The 23717-nt window shown below is 51.8% G+C and overlaps 2 protein-coding genes across 14 annotated transcripts in view; one reads left to right on the plus strand and one right to left on the minus strand.

The window, feature by feature from the left end:
- The first annotated feature begins 5138 nt into the window (after positions 1-5138).
- On the plus strand, positions 5139-23592 carry Patz1 (POZ (BTB) and AT hook containing zinc finger 1). Of its 8 annotated transcripts, none has more exons than XM_006251292.5 (5): positions 5139-6604; positions 7975-8038; positions 13931-14102; positions 20696-20833; positions 22180-23592. In XM_006251292.5, the coding sequence occupies exons 1-5, from the start codon at positions 5334-5336 to the stop codon at positions 22596-22598; spliced, it is 2064 nt and encodes a 687-aa protein (XP_006251354.1). In that variant the 5' UTR covers positions 5139-5333; the 3' UTR covers positions 22599-23592. The 8 variants fall into 8 exon arrangements, 6 of the variants coding, with proteins under 6 accessions (XP_006251354.1, XP_063129256.1, XP_038947933.1 ...); XM_063273186.1 differs by lacking the exon at positions 22180-23592 and adding an exon at positions 9129-9220 and having other exon boundaries at positions 20761-20838; XM_039092005.2 differs by lacking the exon at positions 22180-23592 and adding an exon at positions 9129-9220.
- The window catches only part of Limk2 (LIM domain kinase 2), a 125500-nt gene continuing 112951 nt past the window's right edge, over positions 11169-23717 (minus strand). For all 6 annotated transcript variants that reach the window (XR_010057359.1, XR_595861.4, XR_010057358.1 and 3 more), the window contains 2 exons: positions 12561-12626; positions 11169-12088 (listed from right to left, as the gene is read on the minus strand). The gene's annotated coding sequence lies outside the window, so the exon portion shown is untranslated. The remainder of the gene's footprint in view (positions 12089-12560; positions 12627-23717) is intronic.

Consider the following 23717-nt stretch of genomic DNA (forward strand, 5'->3'; position numbering starts at 1 on the left):
AGGCCTTGTCCTTGTGGAGCTTGGGAAGGTGCTGGGAAAACATATTTGTTTGCTTGGCATTTTTAAAATGTTTTGTTTTAGACAGGGTCTCAATATGTAGCCCTGGTGGGTCTGGTAATCACGTATGTAGAGCAGGTTGACCTTGAACTTGTGGGCAGTCCTCCTGCCTCTGGTTCCTAAGGGCTGAGCCTGCAGATGCGTGCCACCATACCATGCAGAAAACACATTTTAAGTTTAAATTAATTTATCTGCTTGTGTATGAGGGGGTTACAAAAGCCAAAGGGCAAGCTTTGAGTGAGCTCTGTCCCTCCACCACGTTGGCTCCCGGGGATTCAACTTGGGTCATCAGGCTTGGCATAAAGCACATTTTTTTCTGCTAAGACAATATGCCAGTTTGTACAACATATTTTTGAAACATGATTATAAAATAATACATAGAGGAAATACTAAAAAAGGTTAGGGAAACTTTGAGATTGGTGGGCAGAGCTGTATTCCTAGTTATTCATTGGAGGTGTGTGTGGGCAGGGTGGGGCATCTGGCTGTGAGCTAATAGCCAGTCTTATTTTAAGTGGGAGGGGTGCTGTCACAGGCTATCCACAGGACAGGACTGGGGTCACCTCCAGCAGGATCTCACAACAACTGTGGTTACCTGGAGATCAAGCAGTTATCAGGCAGGGATGGAAGGGTTCCATCACTCCCTGAAGAGTGATGGACAGGTCACAGCTGCTGGGGCAGAAGGCCTCATTTCCCTTAGAAGGTGTAGTCAGTGCTAGGCCATCAATGCTCAGGTGGATGGCCCCAAACCCTGGGCACAGACAGCACCAACTGGGCTCACCGAGTTATTGTACTGGCTGGTTTGGTTTGACACAAGCTGGAGTTATCAGAGAAAGGAACTTCCCTTGAGGAAATGCCTCCATGAAATGGAGCTGTAAGGCATTTTCTTTTTTTTTTTTTAAGATTTATTTATTCATTTATTATATATAAGTACACTGTAGCTGTCTTCAGACACACCAGAAGAGGGCATCGGGTCTCCTTACAGATGGTTGTGAGCCACCATGTGGTTGCTGGGAATTGAACTCAGGACCTCTGGAAGAGCAGTCGGGTGCTCTTAACCACTGAGCCATCTCTCTAGCCCTGTAAGGCATTTTCTTAATCAGTGACTGATGGTAGAGGACCCAGCCCATTGTGAGTGGTGCCATCCCTGGGCTGGTGGTCCTGGGTTCTAAAAGAAAGCAGGTTGAGCAAGCCATGAGGAGTTAAGTCAGTAAGCAGCATCCCTCAATGGCCTCTGCATCAGCTCCTGCCTCCAGGTTCCTGCTCTGTGTGAGTTCCTGTCCTGATTTCCTTTGGGGAGGAATAGCAATGTGGAAGTGTAAGCTGAATAAACCCTTTCCTTCCCAGCTGCTTTTTGGTCATGATGTTTTGTGCAGCAATAGAAACCCTAAGACAGTTATATAAAAGAAAGAAAGAAAGAAAGAAAGAGAGAGAGAGGGGGGGGGGAGGGAGAGGGAGAGGGAGAGGGAGAGGTGTGAAGTCACGGGCTCTTATTTGATTTTTCTTGTTGCTTTCACATATGTTCTAAAATTCCTATGGTTTTTACAGTTGGGTAAAAATAATTAGCAAGAGAAAGGAAGCTGTAAACACTGGATGGGCTTTTGCTGAGGATGTTTCAGGAGAGGGGCTCCATGGGGAGGGAGACTTGGACTAGCCAGAGAAGCAGGGAGAGGAATTTTTTGTGTCCTTATTTTTTGTCTTGTCTGTTTGCTTCTCTGGGCTTTGGAATTCTTGACGGCAAGGTCTGGAGTGTAGTTTGTTTACTACTGTACTCTGTAGCATCTAAAACCCCCACAAAATAAAACAAAGAAAGTCTGGTGCTTAGTAGGTGCTCAATCAATACCAATCTAATGAATGAATGGATGACCTTGACAGCTACGCTTAGCCTGAGAGACAACGACGCTCTTCAGTTTGCTAACCATCTGGTTCCGAGCCAAGACTGAGGTACAGTTTCCATGGCAACTGAAGAAGGTCCAACAGACCAGCAGCAGGAGGCAGACTCAGGGATTGTGAGCTCTGTTTCTCTTCAGGTGTAGCCTAGAAACTGGGACCGAGACAGTAGGCTCTGTCGACAGATATGGAGGGGGAAGATCATAAATATAGTTATCTTAGCTAGGCAATCAATGAATGCAGGTAAGACAGCTTTAAAGACTGGAGGCTACAGTTTTGACTCCTTTGTGTCTGTCATCTTGGACCTGTTATTTAACACTGCTGAGCCTCAGCTTGTTCATTCTTTGTGTGTGTGTGTGTGTGTGTGTGTGTGTGTGTGTGTGTGTGTGTGTGTGTGAAGTATTGAGATTGTATAGACACATCTGGAAGCCCAAAGATACAGAATAGGTGCCCTGGGACCAAGAGATAGGCAAGATGGAAAACAGGGTTATGGAAAAACTCTGGCCCCTGTATTATCAACTGCACCTAGGTGACATGGAGGATAAAACTCTGGGCAGGGGATCAACACTGGTATTAATCACCTGCCTCTGGCTGCTTTCTCCAAGGTGGGGTCCTGAACCACTAGGCTTACTCCAGCATTGACATTTGCAAAATGGTGCTAATATGTGTCCCTTGCTTTCCTCAGAGCACTGTGGGTGAGGAACCCTGTGAACTCCAGTTTGAACCCTCTGGATATATATCCTCCAGTTTTCTAAATACAGTCTACTGTGACCCACAGAAGCCACTAATGGGGTTCAGTTCCCTGGGGAGGACGACGCACAGCTGGATTGAGTCCTGACTCTACTACTGACAGTGTGGCCTTGGGCAAGTCACTCACTTTTCCATTTTCTCTAACCCGGGGAAAGGTATATAAGTACAGTGAGGACTGAGTAAGCAGACCTTCCTCAGTCTGCTCCCCAGTCCCTGGAAAGAACGGGAGCCTAGCACACTTAGGTAAATGATCTACCTCGGAACTCTTAATAGCACAGTTGAACACCAGAACTTCTAGTTCCCAGAATCTCCCTCCAAAATACTGTGACCGAGAAATTAAAGCAGTAACTAGACTGCTCTAACATAGCATTTGGGCTTAAGGGGACAGATCTTCTTTCAGGGTAAGAGAATTTTCTTTTAGCCTCATTCCTCATTTTATCCAGTAAGTCTGGCGTTGTACTGTCTGAGGAGGGTGAATTCTCAACTTTGTCCGGGGCACAGGTTACGAAACTCACAGAAGCTAAGTAACTGGCCCCAAGACATAACGAGAGGAGAGATCTCAGGTTTAGGATTTGAACTAGGGTCCTCTTTACAGTACCGCGCCAAAAACCCTCAATGAGCTGAGAGGCTAGGCGCACGGGGGGGGGGGGGACCCCAAGCCGAGTTGAAAGCGGGTTCCGTTCATTTGCATGCTAATACCCAGAATGCTTTTCCACACACACCGCTACATTTAATGGAAGCGCTCAGTTTGGAACCGTGCAAAGTTTGGAATGCGTACTTCGCTCCACTTGCAACTGTGGAAACTTCGCGCCCGTACACGTGCTTTGCCTACAGGCTCTGAGACCAAGAGCTCAGCGACAGCCCCAGCAGACGAACCTGTGTCCAACCCTCGCCTAACAGCATCTTCAGGCGTTTTAGGGACAAAGCGCTCAGGCCTGGCCCCGCGGTCCGTGGTCAGAGTGGCCGGCATTTTGCCGGGCGGCAGGGGCTAAGCATGCTTCTGGCTTGGGGAAGATCGATGGGACTTCTTGATCTCTGGATTCTCTAGTTTTTTTACAAAACTGCCGGGACATGCAGGAGCCGTTGATTTTGTCCATCGCCATCATACTGTCCCTTCCCTGAGCTGGCTGGCGACTTCGCGCTCCCTGGGGCACAAAGCCCATGTAGCAGTGGGTGGGGAAAACGACCTATCTCTAGTTATCCAGGCGTGCAAGGCATTTGCCTCGGTCAGTATGAAGCGGGCAGAAGGTTCCGCCTGCGTCGGGTCGGGATCCCGCGTCCTTCCTACGGCTGCAGACCGGGAGGTCCCAGCCGACTTCTAGGGATTTCGGCCATCAAAGGAAAACTAGGCAGGGTGCTGATGCCCGTCGGACCTGCCGGTACGCAAGGCAGGCTGGGGGGCTCAGATCCACTGGCTCTGGCCGCCCCTCCCGCACGCTCGCCTACACTCTGGGCGGGCATCGGAGGGGCGGCTGTAGCTGGTTCGCTGGCTCGGCGCTTGGATCGTATTGGTCGGGGTCGGGGGGGGGAGTTGGGGGTGGCTGAGGCTGCAGCCCCCGGCCCCGCGGGCGGGGTGGGGAGGCGGAGGATCAGGCTGTGCGAGCATTGGCGGAGCTGGGGAGTTGGGAGGGGGGCAGGAAGCGGGGGGAGCGGAGCTGCAGGGGGGGGGTGTATAAATAGGGAATGGGGGACGTGCATCCTCCGCTGGGTGAGGGGGGGGCGCTCGGCACAAAGAAAGTGGAAAGTTTGCAGCGCTAGGCGGCCCAGGCTAGGGAGCCCGATGCGCACGTGCTGGGCCGGGGCCACCGAGACCCCCCACGCCGAGCTCACTGCTTTCTTCTTTCTGCAAGCTGGGGGGGGTGTTGTTGGTATCGCCCCCTCCTTCTCCTCCCCCCAGGGGTGAAAGTGCAAGAGGAAGTGCAGCCGCTGCCATCTTTCCTCCGTTCCGAACGCACGGAGCCTGGGGCCGCAGCGCCGCCGCCACTCGTGCCTGGCTTGGGAAAGGGCCCACCCTGCTGCAGCCACCCGCTCGCTTCGGTCGCCGCCTTCGCCGGGCTCCAAGACCCGGCCTACGCCACCGCCCCCGTGCGCGCCGACCGCCGCCTTCGCCTTCGCCTTTTGTTTCCTTTGCTCCGGCGCCCCCACCCCGGCTCGCGCTTTGCAGGGGACGCAGCGCGCGCCCCCAGCGGGCCCGGGAAAAGCCTCGGAGCGCGCGCTTGCGCTTGCGCGGCGGACCCCTCCTCCTCCCCGCGCGCGCGCGCCTTTTGGCTGCGCGCCGGCGCCGCCTGGCGGGCGGGAGGGGAGGTGGCAGCCGCTTTTGCCGGAGGGGCGCACCTCTTCGCTCGTTTACCCCCTGGAAGGTAGACCTAGAGAGGGAGGCGGGCAGGCGGAGAGGGAGTGCTACGCGGGTCCGGGGTAGGTTAAGCGCGGCTATGTGGGGGGCAATGCCCCGCTGGGTCTAGGCCTTTTTATTAGAGCAGGGGGCGTGTGCGCTGGGCGCACCTTAGAGTACTACGGAGCCCTGGGCCGCACGTGCCGGGAGTGTGAGTGGTCCGCTGCACAAGGCGTCTCGCTGCTTAAGGGAAGGGACTAGGGACTGGCGGGTGCCCGGCCCGGCTAGTGGGGAAGGGGCAGCGACCATGGAGCGGGTCAACGACGCTTCTTGCGGTCCGTCGGGCTGCTACACCTACCAGGTGAGCAGACACAGTACGGAGATGCTGCACAACCTGAACCAACAACGCAAAAACGGCGGGCGCTTTTGCGACGTGCTCCTACGGGTAGGCGATGAGAGCTTCCCAGCGCACCGCGCTGTACTGGCTGCCTGCAGCGAGTACTTTGAGTCTGTGTTCAGCGCCCAGTTAGGCGACGGCGGAGCTGCAGACGGTGGTCCTGCTGATGTGGGAGGCGCGGCGGCGGCTCCAGGCGGCGGGGCTGGAGGCAGCCGCGAACTGGAGATGCACACCATCAGTTCCAAAGTGTTCGGAGACATCCTGGACTTCGCTTACACGTCCCGAATCGTTGTGCGCCTAGAGAGCTTCCCCGAGCTCATGACGGCCGCCAAGTTCCTGCTGATGAGGTCGGTCATCGAGATCTGCCAGGAAGTAATCAAACAGTCCAACGTGCAGATCCTGGTGCCCCCTGCCCGGGCTGATATCATGCTCTTTCGCCCTCCTGGGACTTCTGACTTGGGCTTCCCTTTGGACATGACCAACGGGGCAGCCATGGCAGCCAACAGTAATGGTATTGCTGGCAGTATGCAGCCCGAGGAAGAGGCTGCCAGGGCCACAGGTGCTGCTATTGCGGGCCAAGCTTCCCTGCCTGTGTTACCTGGGGTGGACAGATTGCCCATGGTGGCTGGACCTCTATCCCCCCAACTACTGACTTCTCCATTCCCCAATGTGGCATCCAGTGCACCTCCTCTGACTGGCAAGCGAGGCCGGGGACGCCCCAGGAAGGCCAACCTGCTGGACTCCATGTTTGGGTCTCCAGGGGGCTTGAGGGAAGCAGGCATCCTTCCATGTGGCCTGTGCGGTAAGGTGTTCACTGACGCCAACCGGCTCCGGCAACATGAGGCCCAGCACGGCGTCACAAGCCTCCAGTTGGGCTATATCGATCTTCCTCCTCCAAGGCTGGGTGAGAATGGGTTACCCATCTCCGAGGACCCCGACGGCCCCAGAAAAAGGAGCCGGACCAGGAAGCAGGTGGCTTGTGAGATCTGTGGCAAGATCTTTCGTGACGTATACCATCTCAACCGGCATAAGCTGTCCCACTCTGGGGAGAAGCCGTACTCGTGCCCGGTGTGTGGTCTGCGGTTCAAGAGAAAAGACCGCATGTCGTACCATGTGAGGTCCCATGATGGGTCAGTGGGCAAACCGTACATCTGCCAGAGCTGTGGGAAAGGCTTCTCCAGGTGAGGATGGCACCCTCCCCCCACTCCCTGCTGTGTATTATCTTAGTTCTGTTTCAAGACAGATCCTTGCCAGGATCGGGGGGATGTGGATCTTGTCCGGGTGGAGGGTCACTGGACCTTAACAGGGCATACCATGTTTAAATGTTTTAAGATACCCGGCTTTGACGTGGTGTGGCCAAGAGCTGCATCTATGCCTTCAGGCAAGTTCTCTGGCACCAGGGTGCCCTACTAGCTTCACCCTCCCGGGGGCCTGTAGGAAGGGGCCAGATTCCTTAGGCCAGAGCCATTGGGCCTCCCCATTCTTCTCCCCTGGTTCCCTTTGTGTTTCCGGCACCAGGCGTGGGGCCCCCTCTGGGGGCGGGAGGCTGGGCTCCTCCCTCGACTTTCCCCGCCTGAATGGCTTCGGAGGGAGGAACTGAACAAGTGTGTCTAGGACTCTTTACAGTTCCGAGGCCCAGATCCTTCACCAGTTTGAGCAGGCCGGCCCAAAGCAGTAGCTTCCAGCTATGCCCCTCAAGTGACCCTAGGTTTGAGAGGCGTAAAAGCCGGCTACACAGGGCTGTTTTGCAATAGTAATACTGGAATCCGATGCTCTGTGACCTGGTGGCTGCAGAATCCAGTGGACCTACAGGTCATCCGTCTGTTCTCAGGACAGACCTTCTTTTCAACTTTTAGTGAGCCTTCTTAGGAACTGAAGACTTTCCTGGGAGCAGAGGGCTGTCGTTTTGTTTTTTCTCTCAGTTTGAGAATATTGAATAAAAGGCTGGTTTTAACTTAAATCCCAAGGATCTTGTATGTGTGAGAGCTTAGGAACAGAATTCCCCCAGAGAGGCCCCAACTAGGAACCAGTCTTACCGGTCGGACAGCCCCTGCCCACCTGCTCTGGCGGGCATCTGGCTTGCCAGTCCAGCTGGGGACTTAAAGCTCTGTCCCTGGCCTCTGGGGACTGAATTCCATCCGGGTGGCATTCATTGGCTGCTGTGGCGGGAGAGGCTGGGGGGAGGGGAACGCAGTGCTTCTAAGGGGCTTTAGTCTGGACAATGAGTCCCACACCCACCCCTCCCCGAAAGGCTGGGCAAGGCATCCCTGTGTCATTCTAAAGCTGCTGCCTCAGGTCCTAGAAATCATTGAATTTCTGCTGGGGGTGGGGTGGGGTGGGGTTAGCTAGATCTGAGCAGAACATTTGCTCCCCCCCCCCCCCCCCGTTGTGTGTGTGGGGGGATGGCCGAAATGCTTGGGCCCCTGGAGCTAGAGCTCGGTGATGACTTTGTCTTTGTCTTGCTGGGGTGGAGTTCTCTCTAGAAGGGGGGGATGTGGTGGGAGTGGAGGAGACTGATGTCTTGTTTTTAAAGTCTGTTTTCTCTTTGCAGGCCAGATCACTTGAATGGACATATCAAGCAGGTGCACACGTCTGAGCGCCCTCACAAATGTCAGGTAGGGACGGGGCCAGGGTACAGTTGGGTGGAAGAGTGCCGTCCTCCCAGCCTTGCTGAGCACTGCTTTGCACACACCTCCCACTCTTGTCGCCCCTGTCCGTCCTCTGGCCTCCTTTGTTCTATCCCCAGCCTCCTCTGCTTCCCCAGGGCCACAGGCCTCTGTTTTGGTCACTTGTTTCTAGTTTCTGGTCTTTTCCTCCATTCTGTTGCTTAGCTTGTCTGTCCTGGCCTCCATGGGCTCCTCGGCTGGTGGGTTACACTGCACAAGTGTCCTGGTGGATCTGACATCTCGATGGGCCTGGCTGTGGTTCCCAGTAATTTGTGTGAGCTGTAGGGGTTTCAAAAGGGCTTCTGGGGGCCCAGCCAACAACCCCTTCCCTGGTTTGAGCAGCGTGGGAACTTGTGGGTTCCTTCAGTGGAGAAAGTGTGGCAGTAGAAGAGGCTGTAGGTAGGAGGAGGGGGATCCCATCTCCAACACAAACAGCAAGAGCAAGGCAAGGCAAGGCATGTTCTTCCTGTGTGGAATCACATAGGGCAGGCTGGACCGCATTTTCTCCCGTCTTCAACTCTTATCTGGGGACCGCTGGCACCCAGGAAATGAGTTTGCTTTCTGGCCTCTGAGCATTTCAGTGTGATGCAAAGCACACCACTGTCTTCTTGGTTATCTCCCTTCTGCTGTTTGGAGTGCCTTCAACTGATGTCAAGACAGTGTCATGAGCTGTCCCTTGGCCTCTGATGGGGGTACCTGCTTCTCCTAACTGGCTGGCGAGGGTGGGTGCCAGAGATCATAGGGAGGACTGGATATGTGCAGCAGCATAGAGCTCCAAGGAGTAGGGGGAAGCACTGTTCACAGACGCTCGGCCAGGCAGCCTCTCCCAAGGATGCTGCCTCCAGATAGGCCTGCTGGGATCTGTCTTTGCCTTGCTGCTTTCTGCCTCTCCATCTCTGATCTCTGATGTCACAGAGCACAATCTGATTCCCAGGTAGTGTGCTGACCAGCCCCAGACAGGACAGGAGAAACCCAGAGGGCATTGGGGGAATGCCCAGTGGCCTGGGTGGGTAACCTGCACTCTCTGCCCTTTTTCCAGGTGTGGGTTGGGAGCAGCAGCGGCCTGCCGCCCCTGGAACCTCTTCCTAGCGACCTGCCATCATGGGACTTTGCCCAGCCTGCTTTGTGGAGGTCGTCCCATTCAGTTCCTGATACCGCCTTTTCCCTCTCTCTAAAAAAGTCCTTCCCAGCCCTTGAAAACCTGAGTCCAGCACACTCCAGCAATACGCTCTTCTGCTCAGCTCCACCAGGATACCTGAGACAGGGTTGGACAACCCCTGAGGGCAGCCGGGCTTTTACTCAGTGGCCTGTGGGCTAGCCTGGGTCCTTCTGGAGAGGTGGAGGCGAATGGTGGCTGACTGGAGAGCCCTGCTTTGGCAGAGGCTAGCTAGCGAGACTGTTCCTGCCCACCACTCCCAGATCCTCCCAAGATGTCCGAACATTTTTTTCCAGCTCAAAGCTCTCACATAGCAATAGGAAGGCCCACCTTTCTGAAGGTCCCCCTCCCCTGGTGGGCTCCATGTTCCTTTCTGAATGCTTGTCTCCCCTACCTCAACGGGGCAGCCAACCTTGTCTGGGGATTTAGAAGTTGGGAGTTGTAGGGCATTAAGCCCCAGCTTCTGTGACCCTTCCTCTGGCCTCACTTTTTCACACTCACTGGGACTCCTGGTCATCCTCCTCCTATGGGGGTGTCACCCCATTTCCAGAGAAGCCTCCAGCACAGCGTCAGCTGGGTTTGGCTGTGCTGCTGAACTCTCCACCTCACAAGGGCCTGCTTTCAGTTCTGGCTCCTGAGTTCTCGTGTCTGAGGGGTTTTAGCTGGTCTGCTCTACACTAACCAGTAGTAGCCTTTGTACTGTGATAGATGGCTTTAGGGGCTGACAGAGCAGGTAGACCCTCCCTTCCCCAGGGCCCCTTGGTGTGTCCCTTAGCCCCTGGAGATCAGGATCGATGATAAAAGTTTTCATTCTAACATTCGAGGCTTTGTGTGGTTTGTCCTTGGTCTGTCGTGACAACTGGTATCAGTGTCCCTTGGTGTATGAGCCAGCTTCTGCCCTGCCTCTGCCCTTCAGCACAATCTCACAGACTGACCCTGCAGCCAGAACCTTCTAGAGGACCCAGCAGCAGGTATGCTGGCTGTGACTGTAGGCTTGGTCAAAGTGCAGGGACCTCTTTAGCCACAGACGATAAAAGGGGCCAGTTACTTAGACTGATAGAAAAGCCTTTTGAAGGTAAGGGCCAGGGAGCCTCAGGCTTGAGTCTCCCTTACCTGGTCCAGATGCCCCAGCCATTGAAGGTCTGGTATTTAGCCAGAGCTGAGAGACTGGAGTGTCTTAGCCATCTCCCGTTGCTTCTGGTGGTCCCGTGTCTGAGGCTGGTTAGATAAGGCTAAGTGGAGGGTGTACAAAGGGGTTAAAGCTAGTGGAGCTGGACTTTCATGTGTTACCCTTAGAGTTTTCTCCCTGGCTGCAGGAGGCTTCCCAAGATGCACCCTATTGCTTTCAGACTGCTAAGGCTACCTAGGCTTGGGACATGCTAGTGTTCTTGGGGTTTCACTCAACTGGAAGCTTTAGGTAATGTGGGGAGAGCAATAGCGAGTAGTGTTAGTATGCCTCCTAACAGCAGACTGTGAGCCTTGGCTGTGTGCACAGTAAGCACTTCCAGCCAACAGGCAGTCATACTGTGCCATTGGCTGGCTGGCTTCCTCTCAAGGCCCTTCTGTTTACTCCCTATCTACAGACTCAGGCTCTGGGTGTCCTCTTTTAAGGCCTGTCTCCCCTCAGCCCCTCTCATCTTGTCTGAGTCTTGTGACTAGCCTCTTACGCTCTGTTGTCTGAAGTTCTGGTTGGTCCAGACTTGGACTTAAACACAGAAAAAACCTGGGGATTCCAGTCACAAGATTAGTTGAACAGGGACGCCAACAACTACTTTAGGTTAGGTTGGCTTTGTGACAGGGTGGCCATTTCCATTGTGGCTCCTTAATCCCAGCAGAAGACTGGTGCTCCTAACTATGTCTGCTCTGGGCTTCTTAAGAGATGATCAGTGGAGGACAGGGAGGGGAAGCCAGCTGTATTTGCACTTTTTTTTTTTTTTTAAAGATTTATTTTATTATATATAAGTACACTGTAGCTGTCTTCAGACACACCAGAAGAGGGCATCGGATCTCTTTACAGATGGTTGTGAGCCACCATGTGGTTGCTGGGAATTGAACTCATGACCTCTGGAAGAACAGTCGGGTGTTCTTAACCACTGAGCCATCTCTCCAGCCCCCTGTATTTGCACTTTTAGTGTTGCTTAGTTAATCCCCAAATATTTAATCTAGTTGGGGATAATGGGGCGTTGGCTCTCCATTACCTTGGTTCAGAGTATGACCCGGCAAAGCTTTTACAGGAAAGATCCCAAATGGTAAAGGAGCCAGGTATCTTTAATTCCTCTCTGGAAAAGGGAAGGCAGTCCTGGCTATTCTCACCTGGTTCATGTCCGTTCCTTAGTTCTGGCACTTTAACCTTTTTTGGTGGTTGAGGTGGTGCACGTCTAATTCCAGCACTCAGGAGGCAGACAGAGGTAGGTAGATCTCTTGAGTTCAAGGGTGGCCTGGTCTACATAGTGAATTATAGGACAGCCAGGGCTACATGGTAACACCTTGCTTCAACCCTCCCCCTCCCAAAAAACCAAACAAAACTGCCCCCACTCATAGCTGCAGGGTTAAGGTAGTTCTTGGATCTTTGGCAGAGCCAGCTCTTGTCCTTGGCTAAATGGGCATGTTCACAGTCTCCCAAGGTGTCTATGAGAGCCCTTTCCATGGTTCACAGATTGCAGGTTGGGTGGAAGACTGAATTCCCGTCACCTTGGCCTCTCACCCGGTCCTGATGATAATCCCTGAGCTGGGTCCTCCTCATGCTTTCTGGGTTGCCCAGATGCTGGACTTTGCCTGCCCTGGCATAGAACTGGATACCAAGTACACAGGGTCAGGGTTGACGCCTCTTTCCTAGAATGTACCTGCATTGACATCAGAAACAATAAGGGCATAGATTTGAGGCCTGTTCTCAACTTGATCATCTTGCATCCTCCAGCTATAAATTGGTCAAGACAGAGATCTGTTTGGCTGGGAGGACTACTTAAAGACTGGTCTGATCCAGGTGTTTAGATTGCTACTTTCTCTAGTACCTGAGTCCTGTGTCTTGGGCAAGTTCATCTTTCAAAGCTAAGCTTCCTTTGTCACAGATTAAACATAAAACATAAAGTAGTTTCACTGGGGTGAGCTGTCTTGTTTAAGTTAGTACTGTTTGCCTGTGACTACGGGGAACAGGGAAGCTTGTGCTGCCCATGTCTGGGGTTGAGGGAGATTGTGGCGTCTTCTGCCTTCACAGCACTGCTATGGAGTTTGTGCTTTGACCATTCAGTAAGATAAACGAATGTGAGTGAGTGCGTGTGCGTGTATGCACGTTGATGGTATTATGACGCTACTCACCTTGAGAGTTCAGGTTAAGTGGCACCACTTCACCCTCCGATGTGAAAGCTGCTTTCACTCACAGTCCTAAAGCAGAGAGTACACACAGAGAAGAGAACTAAGTCCAGTTTGACGTTAGCCCCCGAGGCATCCCCGTGGAACCAAAATAGCTTGAAAGCCACTTGGTCCACCTTTTTTTCAAGGCTTCATGACATTCTGTGTTCCCCAAGGCACCCCAGCCTTTGCTTGCCCCAGCAGAGGGAGGGATATTGGGGAGATAATGGCTAGAGAGCTAGACCCTCATCCTCAGGGTGTAGATCAGAGCTGTACCACCCGTCCATGAGCTGTGCTGGGGTGTGCCTTTCAGTGGCTACACATTCCTGGAGCATGAGGGGTAAACAGCCTGTCTTGAAGGCTACTCTGTGGATGAACTACACAAGACAAATGTCTCTCTCAGTCTGCTCAGAACCTGCTCGGTGCTGTAGGCAGGCCGTCCTTGTCCTTACCAGCCGACACCACACGGATGCTCTGCCCTGATGCCTGCAGTCCGCTTTCTCCACTCTCACATCAGCAGAACCGACACTTGTTCATTTCATAAGCTGCTTTTTTATTCACATTACAAGATTATGAAGTGTTATCTTTGTACTTTGTCCTGCCTTTTCCATTTCCCTGTGGCCAACATGAATGTCATATTTGAATGAAATGGATATGTTGGATTCTTTGTATAAGGCAGTAAGGGGAACCCTGAGATGGAGAACAGGAAGCCTAGTTTATATGCTGTAACTCACTTAGGGCCAGTGCTCCTGCAGTCAGTGCTTGGTGGTTAAGATCGAGGGAAGAGGGAAGAGGGAGGGCGGTAATGGGGGGAGGATGGGGAGGGGAACATTCATAGAGAGGAGGAGGGGGAAGGGCTAGGGGGATGTTGGCCGGGAAACCGGGAAGGGGAATAACAATCGAAATGTAAATAAGAAATACTCAAGTTAATAAAGATGGGGGGGGGGAGCGAGGGAAGAGCGGTGGAGGTGAACACCTGTGATCCCAGCTCTGCAGGAACTGCAGTCCAACATCAAGTTCAGCTATGTAAGAGTCAGGTAGACCTTGAGACCTAGTCTCAAAAACCAAGGGGCTGGGGGGTGGGGACTTAACTCTTCACGCAGTAGAAGTGCAAAGGACTTAGCTTGCAATGTCTTGAGTTTGTCTGGTAGAGAACAAGTAATTCCAACTCAGTTGTACCATGGAAGGTATTGTGAGCAGCCACTTGGCACTGTGAGTAGCACCATACTGAGCTGTCCAGCTTTCTAGAGGGACCGAGTTCACAGGCTGACAGGAGTGCTTGCTTGGTCAAGTGTGGGGTGTCTTATTCCTCACTCTGTTCTCCTTCCTGCACTCAGACCTGCAATGCCTCCTTTGCCACTCGAGACCGCCTGCGCTCCCACCTGGCCTGCCATGAAGACAAGGTGCCCTGCCAGGTGTGCGGAAAGTACTTGCGGGCAGCGTACATGGCTGACCACCTGAAGAAGCACAGCGAGGGGCCCAGCAACTTCTGCAGTATCTGTAACCGAGGTAATTTCCCACTGTTTCCTCACTTCAGAGGATGGGCCTGATCTTGTGAGGAGCCCACCCTCTCTACTGAATGAGAAATGCCCTCACCCAGGCTTTGACCACTCACTCAGCTAGTTGTTTGAGACCTCTTCCTTTCCAAGAGACTTAATGATGGGAACAGAAGGAAAGATTCACGTGATTTCCAAGCTCGAGGTCAGATGCACCTGCTCAAGTGCATGGATTCACAAATATACTTAGTGGGTTGGCTGGGAGTCATTAGCCTGAATGGGCTATAAAAGGTTCCTGCTAGCCCACTCACTGGCAAAGAGGCTGGCTCTGGAGATGAACAAGAGACAAAAACTTTCTAGTATAAATGTTTAAAGAGATTCCAAGTAGATTGTGGCCTTGAGGAAAGGCAGACGTGGCTGGAGTTCTGAGTAGGGCAGTTCGCTGGGCAGGGGCGTGTGCCCGGGGCTAAGGCTGGCCCTCGGAGTGTCTAGCCGGAGTGTCTAGCTGTGGCTGCAGTTCTGTGTTGGGTGAACTCCAGCGTGTTGAGGGTCTGCTGGGTTGAGCTGGCTGTTGGAAGTGCTGAGTTTGTTTACGAGCACAGTGCCTATGCTTAGGTTGGGGCAGCCGTTGTGTGCGCCAGAGGCTGCTTCTTTGGCCTCCTTCTATGCTTGCTTTGGCCAGTGGGCATGAGGCTTGTGGTTTTCCTGGGGACACTCTGGTGTCAGTGTTTTTTTTATAAGTCTATGACTTAACAGGTTGAGCATCGAATCAGGAGTCAGGAGACTGAGGGTTTAGTTCCGGCCCCTTTCTGGGTAGCTTTGGGCTCTCCTTGCCTTGCTTCTTCTCGTAGAAGTGACTAAGACCCTTCCCCTTTCCATCTCATGGGGTTGCTGTGAGGACCCTAAAAGGAGGTGGCTGAGAGTTCTCTGCATCCACAGAGTTGCACCTTCAGGCCGCCTCTCCTTACAGGGTGAAATGGTAAAATGGTTCAGTAATGTGCAATGATAGTGTGGTTTGGACAGGGTGCTGTCCCCAGGGGTCCCAGAGTTCTTGATGGAGGCACTCTTGCTGGGTGGATGGTTTTGTTGGAGTCTTGGAACCACATGCTGTTCAGAGACGACACACACCCACCTCAGATGTGCCTTGGTGGTCACTGATCATTGACGTTTGTTCCGCTAGGAAACCTGTGAATGCACAAAGGCTCTGGCGGCTTTAGCTGCTTCTTGTTTCCCTCTAGGAGCAAACGGTGGGTGGTGAGGACAAGGAGTGTTGTGGGACAGCTTCAACTGGGGGTGCTCCAGTCTTAGAAAGCTGGCTTCCTCCCTTGCTTCATCCTAACCTGGCTTCCAGAGAGCGCTCCCAAGAAACTAAACTTCCTACAGTGCACGGTCAGCAGGACCAGTTCCAGAACTGGTTCAGTGGGCAGAGCCGAGGGCTGCGGTGAAGAATGTTAAGGATAAAAACCTGAAGGTCAACAAAACAAAACAACCCAAAATGGAAAGTCCTGTCCAGATGATGGGATAGGGCAAGAAGGACCGGATACAGGACAGCAGACTCGGGGCTGTGAGGAAGCCCAGGGACCGACTGACCGGCTGAAGACCATTGCTCCAAGTCTAACTGGGTGCTCAGAAGAGAGGAAGGTGTAGCCTGTGGGAAGAGGGAAAAGTAGACACCACTCTGGACTCACTCTTTGGCAGAAATACCAAGTAGCAAGAGCAGCACACTGATGCCACAGAACCAACAGGGGAAGGAAGGCTTCTTTTCTGGAAGAGGATGAGGGGGCTTTGCCCTGTGCCAGCCACTGAGGCTTAAATCAATGGATGTTCTGAGAGCTGGGGTTGTGATTCAGGGGCGGAGCCTGCCTGGTATGTCAGAGTTTTATGTTCAGTCGCAGGCACTGCACAGTAGTCTCAGGTAAGACTGAGTCAGATGCCTTCCACGTGTCTTCTGAAAGCTCTCAGGCCCTGATACTTTGTTACTTCTCAGTGTTTATTTTTTAACTTTTATGTATGTATGTGTGTGTAAGGAGCATATTGTGTATATACCTATGTGTTTGTACCAGTGTTATGTATGTATATATTGTGTGCCTATGAGTGTATGTATGTATGTGTATGACGAGTGTATGTATATAATGTGTGTGTTTGAGTTTATGTATGTTGTACCATGTGTATTCAGGAACCCAGGGAAGTCATTGGGTCACCTAGAACTGGAGTTATAAGTGGTCGTGAGCTGTGATGTGGGTGCTGGGAACCAAACCTGGGTGCTCCTACAGAGAAGTGCTCTTAACCACTGAGCTGTCCTAACAGCCTCGCCATAAAGTCCAGTCTAACCATAAAGCTCAGGCTGGCCTCCAAGTTGCCCTCTTGCTTGTAGTCTTTGCGTTTGGGCGACTAAGAAAAGAAGACAGCTCAAATTCCAAGCCAACCAAGGCTGCACAGGTGAGACCCTGTCACAGAGGGGCAAAGGTCAGACTAGTGGCCTGTGGCACTGAGACGGCAGAGCCGTATTCAAGAATTCAAGTCTCGCCTGGGCTAGATAGCAAGTACCAGGCCAGCCAGGAGCTTCTATCATAAAGCAAAACAGCAATAACCAAGAGGACACAAAGGGAACTTCTTCCCAACAGATGACCGCACAGCAGCAGGGCAGCGCTGTGCCTTTGTCCTGTGTCCCCACAGTCTGAAATGCATGGGTGGATTTGACCCCCTGGGGTTTGGGCACAGAGAAGGCAGTCCCCAGTCTCTGCATGGACAAGGACTAGAGTGTGAATTGCAGGGACACCAGGCAGAACTAAAATAGAACTGAAGAACAGTGATTTTTGGCATTAACAAACTCTTCCTCTCTGGAGAGGGAGGGCCCTGCTGATGTGGGCACAATGCCCCATCGGCGCCATCATCACACATGGAGGCCCTGCATCAAGCTGCTTTGACTCTTGGTCAGAGAGTAGGTAAGTGAGCTCAGAGTTTTAGCTAAATACATCCGATGTGCTCTACTCAGCTCCTCCGTCCTCCCAACACCCGACTTGCTGAGCTGCTTGTTTAAGCTGTGGGCTTTAAGTGGCAGCTGTGGATCCGTTCTTGCTGCTTGCCAAGTGAGTTTGCTATAGATAGTACAGTTTGCAACGGAGCAGGCAGGAGGACCAGCCACATTTCCCTTAGAATGAATGACTTTTAGGACTCTGCAGGGTGTTTTATGGCTTATCTGCTCTATTTTGGAGGGACATAGCTCTCCCTACACAGAGTGAATAGATAGTAATTTGTGGTGCTTTTTTCCCCCCATTCACTTGGATTGTAGTGGACCTGCCCTGGCATGCCACGAGAAGGGCTTCATACTACTTCAGAGGCCCCAAAGGAATGAAAACCAAAGGAAAATTCTCTTGTAAAGTGGTGGCATTGTATCCTCACATAGTTCTCATGTGGAAGCCACTATGCCTTGCTGTCTTGTGTTTAAAGGGATGAGAGCCTCCTTCTCTTTCCCTTACTTAGCCTTGCCTACCCATTCCTGACTGCAACCTGCTTCTTCAGAATGTCTGTCCTCCAGTGTCTGGCCCCAAGCCAAACACTTAAGTACAGCCCAAGGCAGCTTCCCAGGAAGGCCAGAAAGTTTGCACCCAATCCCGGGCCATCTTTGAAGTAGCTGTGTTAGAAAGGAAATACTTTCCCCATCCTAAGTTGCCTCTAGGACCACTACCACCACCTGCTGTCCTCAGGGATGTTGGCTGGCAGCCTATTCTAACATTTATTAGAGTTTGAAGAAAAATATCAGAGCATATTAGTCCAGTTCTCTAGAGGAACAGAACTGATAGAATGTGAAAAAGTAGATACATGAAAAGGGGATTTATGGGGCTGGGGATTTAGCTCAGTGGTAGAGCGCTTACCTAGGAAGCGCAAGGCCCTGGGTTCGATCCCCAGCTCCGAAAAAAAAGAACCAAAAAAAAAAAAAAAAAGGGGATTTATTAGAATGATTTACAGGCTGTGGTCCAGGTAGTCCAACAATGGTTGTCTGCCAACCAAAGGTCCAAGAACAAGACGTTGTTCGGTCCACGAGGCTGGATGTTTGGCCGGTCTTCAGTATACAACAGAATCCCAAAGAAGTAGTCTCTAACAATGCCATGGAAGAATGGACTTGCCATGGGGGTGGGGGGGAGGGAGAGAGAGAGAGAGAGAGAGAAAGAGATCTTGACCTTTATACAAGTTGTTAGCCAAGGTGTGGCCCAGATTAAAAGTGGGTCTCCCCACTTCAAATTATTTAATTAAGAAAACTCACAGGTATGTATAACCTGCTGTTTGGATTTTAGTCAGATCCAGAGGTAGCCAAGCTGACAATCAAGAACAGCCATCACATTGGAAGACACAGCTGCCGGGAGAAGAGAAGTGCAGAAGAGGAGAAAGGTTTTGCCTTTTAAATTAGGAACGAATGTCAATCTGAAAAAAGTGATAGGAAAATAAAAAAGTATAGTTTTGAGTTAGAACCCAGAAAAGTGGGCAGGCTTGGCCGCAAGGTGTTTAAGCAACTGTCCCAGAGGGTGTTTTTATGGCTGTGGGTAGAGATGCAGGTCCATTCAAGAGACCAGTGGTAAGGGCCAAGTTCTGATAGCATCTGATAGCATGTATTTCTGGCGTTGCTGGAGTCAGGTGAGGTTGGGTTCTCCCCAACATGGACCGTACATGTTACATGTGATACACATGAAAATCACTTTACTACGTTAAGCCTTTTGTCTGTTCATTGGCAACATGGGTATAATAGTAATTTACAATGGGTAGAATGTTTGAGGAACTCAGTGTAAGATGTTGGGTCCTAGGGCACCATCAGCATTTAAAAGTGAAACTTTGAGCTGGGCAGTGGTGGTGCACGATCTCTGAGTTCCCGGTCAGGCTGGTCTACAGAGTAAGTTCCAGGAGAGCCAAGGTTACACAGAGAAACCCTGTCTGGAAAAACTTGAGGGTTGGGGATTTAGCTCAGTGGTAGAGCGCTTGCCTAGGAAGCGCAAGGCCCTGGGTTCGGTCCCCAGCTCCAAAAAAAAAAAAAAAAAAAACTAAAAAAAAAAAGAAAAAGAAAAAAAAAGAAAAACTCGAGACAGAGAGAAAGAGGGAGATGGAGAGAGAGGGGTCGGGGAGACCTTTTGTCACACTTCAAGCAGTATTCAAAAGTCTGCCTGGGGAGCTGGTGTGGGAGGATGCCACAAGTCTCAGAAAAGCCTGGGCTATGGAAGCTGTTGTTAAAAACTATCTTATTAAAAACAAAACCACCAAAAAAATGAGTGAATCTATGAATACTGTAGCAGCTCACACTTCTTTGTTTTGTTTGTTTCTTTGTTGAGACAAGTTTTCTCTGGGTAACCCTGACTGTCCTGGGACTCACTCTGTAGACCAGAGAGACCCAACTGCCCCTGCCTCCTGAGTGCTGGGACGTGCCACTCTGCAGTTCACACTTTTTAAAAAGTTTTGTGCAGAAACTTTCTACCTCTGAACCTTTAGCAGGGGAAATCTCACTGTGCCTACCCTTTTAAAAGGGAGCAAGGGGATGTCGGGCAGTATGGCTCAGTGGGTAAAGGCACTTGCCACCAAGACTGAAGATCTGAGTTTAATGCTGGATACTCACATGGTAGGAGAGAACTCATCTGACCCCACCTCCTACCCCCAGGAAATGAATACATGTAATAAAACAAGCTTAAGTGCAAGTACAAGTGCCTGAGGCATGTGCTGGACAGATCTGGATTAAAGGAACACGATTGGGGCGCTGACACCCCGAGTGAGCCTTATATTAAAACACTTTGGTTCCTGCTCGGTACTTTCTGACTTGACCATGGTGGGATTCAGTGGCATACCTCTTTCTTGTGAAACGAGTTTTTTTATTGCCTGAAATTGGCTGTCATCCTCCAAAGGCCGTGTGACATTTGTGGAAATTGGCTTAGGATCTGTTCTTCCAGCTTGAGATACTTACGCCTTAAACTGACCACAGCATGAAGGGGAAAGTGGAGCCTACTTCAAGATGGTGAGAGATCATTCTGGGTGTACTTGGATTTTCCAAAACCAAACTGAAAAGAGCACCACGGATAAGGATGACCATGATGCCACAGTAACTCACCGCCTCCATTCTTCGAAAGGTGCAATCAGCTCTTAAATCGTTGTGACGGTGGAGAAGTTAAACTAGAGCATGCTCCAACAAGCAGAAGAAAGGGGATCCTCTGGAAGCACTCGTGGGGGACGTCACTTGTCTCCGTCTGGTTTCCCTTTACATTTTAAGCAGGTTTCTGCTGGCTGGAGTCCCATATAGTTGTCTGACCACATTTCTAGCCATGATCTCTGCAGCTGAAATGGGCCTGTGGAACCTCTACTCAAACCACCTGGTACTGAGCACCAAGAGAGCCAAGGTGGCTTGCCTGGGCCCTTCCATGTAGCCGTTACAGAGAAGCTGACTCATGGACAATGGCGGTCTCCATCCTGAACCTCATGTGATGCTTGCAGATGCTTTTGAGCCAAGGAGAGAACTCCTTCCAGGTGCAGCTGGCCAGGGAGTGCTAGCCAGAGCTGCCAAAGAAAAGGCATGGGGAGCAGAGAGCTATCTCTTGCTGGCTGTGGGATCTCATCTCCTTTTGTCTTGTTTAGGTTTCTCCTCTGCCTCCTACTTAAAGGTCCATGTTAAAACCCACCACGGTGTTCCCCTTCCCCAGGTCTCCAGGCACCAGGAACCCATCCTGAATGGGGGAGCAGCGTTCCACTGCGCCAGGACCTATGGCAACAAAGGCAAGCGACCCCTTGCTCTGCACTTTGCTTCTCTGCGCAGACTGTGTTGTGGGGGCGCTGGGCTGGGTGGTGGGGAGGCAAGAATCGCAGTGCTCTCTAAGACAAAGTTTGCCACGGGTATCTCACTCCAGGACAGCGAGTGAGGCTTTAGGGTACTGCTGATCCAGCCTGCCTCCTCTTCCCCAGCATTCTTTCCTTCCTTCCTTCCTCTTGGCTAGCCCCATTGACTGGAGCCCTACAGGGTTGCCCTAGGGCAGGAAGAGGAGCACTGCATGACAGTTACTCTGGCCTAGACACTGCCTGTTGCCCGGTAGGGTTGTGGACCTGTCGCTGAATGCTTTCTCCTTGGTTGATCTTGTGGGCGGGTGGGTGGGTGGGAGCCAATGGCTGGCTTTTTCTATGATGTTGGTGGTTGGTTGCCACAAGTGGCTGCACTTGTGAGATGCATGGCAGTAAAGGAGCTACCTGATTGCCTCTGGTTTGGAATTGGTGTGACGAGAGTTTCCAGGCTCACTGTTAACTTGTTGGTCCATGTTGTTTGGGGTGTCGTGTTGTTGCTGCCTTTTTGCCAGGGGACAGCAGATGGTAGAGGTGGCACGCTCCATGCTCCCATCGCAGACGTCCCATCTTGGCATGGCTCTTTGGACCCATGCGGGAAGCTGGTAGTTGGTATAGACCCCAGTGTGGGCCAGGCAAGATAGGGCAGTGAAGGGCCATGTCTTGGTCTAGATGGGCTACCCAGCTGACTAAGTTGTTCAGGGTTGCTTTTTGTCTGTGTACTTTGGCTGCATGGCCCTGGAAAGGTCTTTGCAGGAGTGGAAAGGCAGGCCTTGTATAAGTGTTGGTTGCTGTGTGAGCCACTGGTAGGATGTAGCTGGGTAGAGGAACTCATGGTTCTAGTTCTGCCTGTGTTGTGAAGGTAGCCACTGGTTTAGTGCAGAGGACAAGCCACTGACACCTGTTTATCATAATCAGAATAGTTTTACTCTCAGAGGCACCTCTGGAAGCACCTAAACATTGGGGATCTCTGGGTTGTTTTGGGTGGAAGTGGGGGGTCCCTTCTTGGCCTTCCTTGAAGCAGGCTGAGGTGATGGTGAATTCTACACACACATCTGCATGAAGAGTTTATAATGAGAGAGGCTGGTGGCCCCAAGGGCACTGTCCTCTTGCCCCTACATGCATTCCATGCTCCCAATCAGACCAGCCAGACCTCCATGGGTTCTGCCAGGTTAATGACTGGCCAGGGTTGGCACTCCAGGGCCTGTGAGCTGGCCTCTCATGGCCCCTCCAGAAGGGGACAGCTCTAATGCCTGGCCTCATCTCTTCCCTGTTTTGTTTTTTCATAGAAGGCCAGAAATGCTCACATCAGGATCTGATTGAGAGCTCTGATTCCTATGGTGACCTCTCAGACGCCAGTGACCTGAAGACTCCAGAGAAACAGAGTGCCAACGGCTCTTTCTCCTGCGACATGGCAGTCCCTAAAAACAAAATGGAGTCTGACGGGGAGAAGAAGTACCCATGCCCTGAATGTGGGAGCTTCTTCCGTTCTAAGTCCTACTTGAACAAACACATCCAGAAGGTGCATGTCCGTGCCCTTGGGGGTCCCTTGGGGGACCTGGGCCCTGCCCTTGGTTCACCTTTCTCTCCCCAGCAGAACATGTCTCTTCTCGAGTCCTTTGGATTTCAGATTGTTCAGTCAGCGTTTGCATCATCTTTAGTGGATCCTGAGGTGGACCAGCAGCCCATAGGGCCTGAAGGGAAGTGAGAGATGCTGTGTCCCCACAGAACAGCCACTGGGGACTGCTGAGCAATGCTGTGAATGCGGAGGGAAGTGATGTCTTTGGGTTCTGTAGCTGAGAGATTTTTATTCATTTTTAACCCCTGTCCCTGCCCCTCCCTCCCTCCCTCCATTACCCCACCCCAATGTGGTCTTAGAAATAGACTCTCATCTGATACTCTCTGTAGAAATACCTGAGAGATCCAGTATGGGACAAGGGCAGAAAGCACTACATAGGCCTCTGAGGCAGCACCAGTCCTGATCTCTCTAGTGGTCTGAAGCCAGATTCCTGGTGCCCACTTATTGGTGATCCTAACCCCAGCTCCCAGGCACCTTGGCCTCACTCTGTAGTTTTGGCCCCTCCCAGTTCTTTCATTCCTCACTCCCCTTCCTCTGTCTCTACCCTCTTATGGCCAGCCATTTTTAAGGAAGCCAGAAACCTACAGCATCCCACGGACCATAGGACGAGTGTCCTCTGAGGTTGGCCCTGGTCTCCCCAAGCTGCTGGAAGCGAACATTCGCTGTCAGGGCAAGCCCCTCCACTGAGGACGCCTCTCCCCCAAATTCCAGTTCTTACTTGATTTTAACCATTCAACTTGCTGTTGGGTTTTATTCTCTAATTCTTCTTGTTATTTTTAGGACCAGTTGTAGTGAATTGCTACTGAAAGCTACCCCAGGTGACACAGAGCTCTTTGTAAACCGCAGTCACACATTAGGGTTAGTATTAAACTTTGTTTAGGTGTACCATAATTAACTTGGCTAGTTGTTTGAAGTCTATGGAAGAAATAGTTTTATGCAAAATTTTAAAAAAAAGTTCCAGTCTGATCAGGAAGAGGGTTCAGTGCGTTGGGAGCCAGGAAGGTGGAAGAGCCTCAGGTAGAGATGTTGTTCACCTTGACTGTGTTATGCTTGAGCAAGCCCAGGTTGACCTTGTGATGTGAATTGACCTGATCAGACTATATTAAAAACGTTAGTACGATAACTGCCTGCTCCCCTGAGTCCAGTTTTTCAACTGTGTCTTTGGGACCTGCAATCAGCAGTCTGAACCCACTGCCCAGGACGGGCAGTGAGTGGTTCCAGAGACCTTTATACCTGTCCCAATGTGCC

The sequence above is a fragment of the Rattus norvegicus genome, chromosome 14, assembly GCF_036323735.1.
Source record: "Rattus norvegicus strain BN/NHsdMcwi chromosome 14, GRCr8, whole genome shotgun sequence".
NCBI classification, from domain to species: Eukaryota; Metazoa; Chordata; class Mammalia; order Rodentia; family Muridae; genus Rattus; species Rattus norvegicus.

What these genes read in the sequence shown, in the direction of transcription:
- Patz1 (XM_006251292.5), top strand. Translation starts at nt 5,334, where the DNA reads ATGGAGCGGGTCAACGACGCTTCTTGCGGTCCGTCGGGCTGCTACACC. An exon ending in AGCGCCCTCACAAATGTCAG is followed by an intron (nt 8,039 to 13,930) that starts GTAGGGACGGGG and finishes TCCTGCACTCAG; the next exon opens with ACCTGCAATGCCTCCTTTGC. An exon ending in CAGGACCTATGGCAACAAAG is followed by an intron (nt 20,834 to 22,179) that starts GCAAGCGACCCC and finishes GTTTTTTCATAG; the next exon opens with AAGGCCAGAAATGCTCACAT.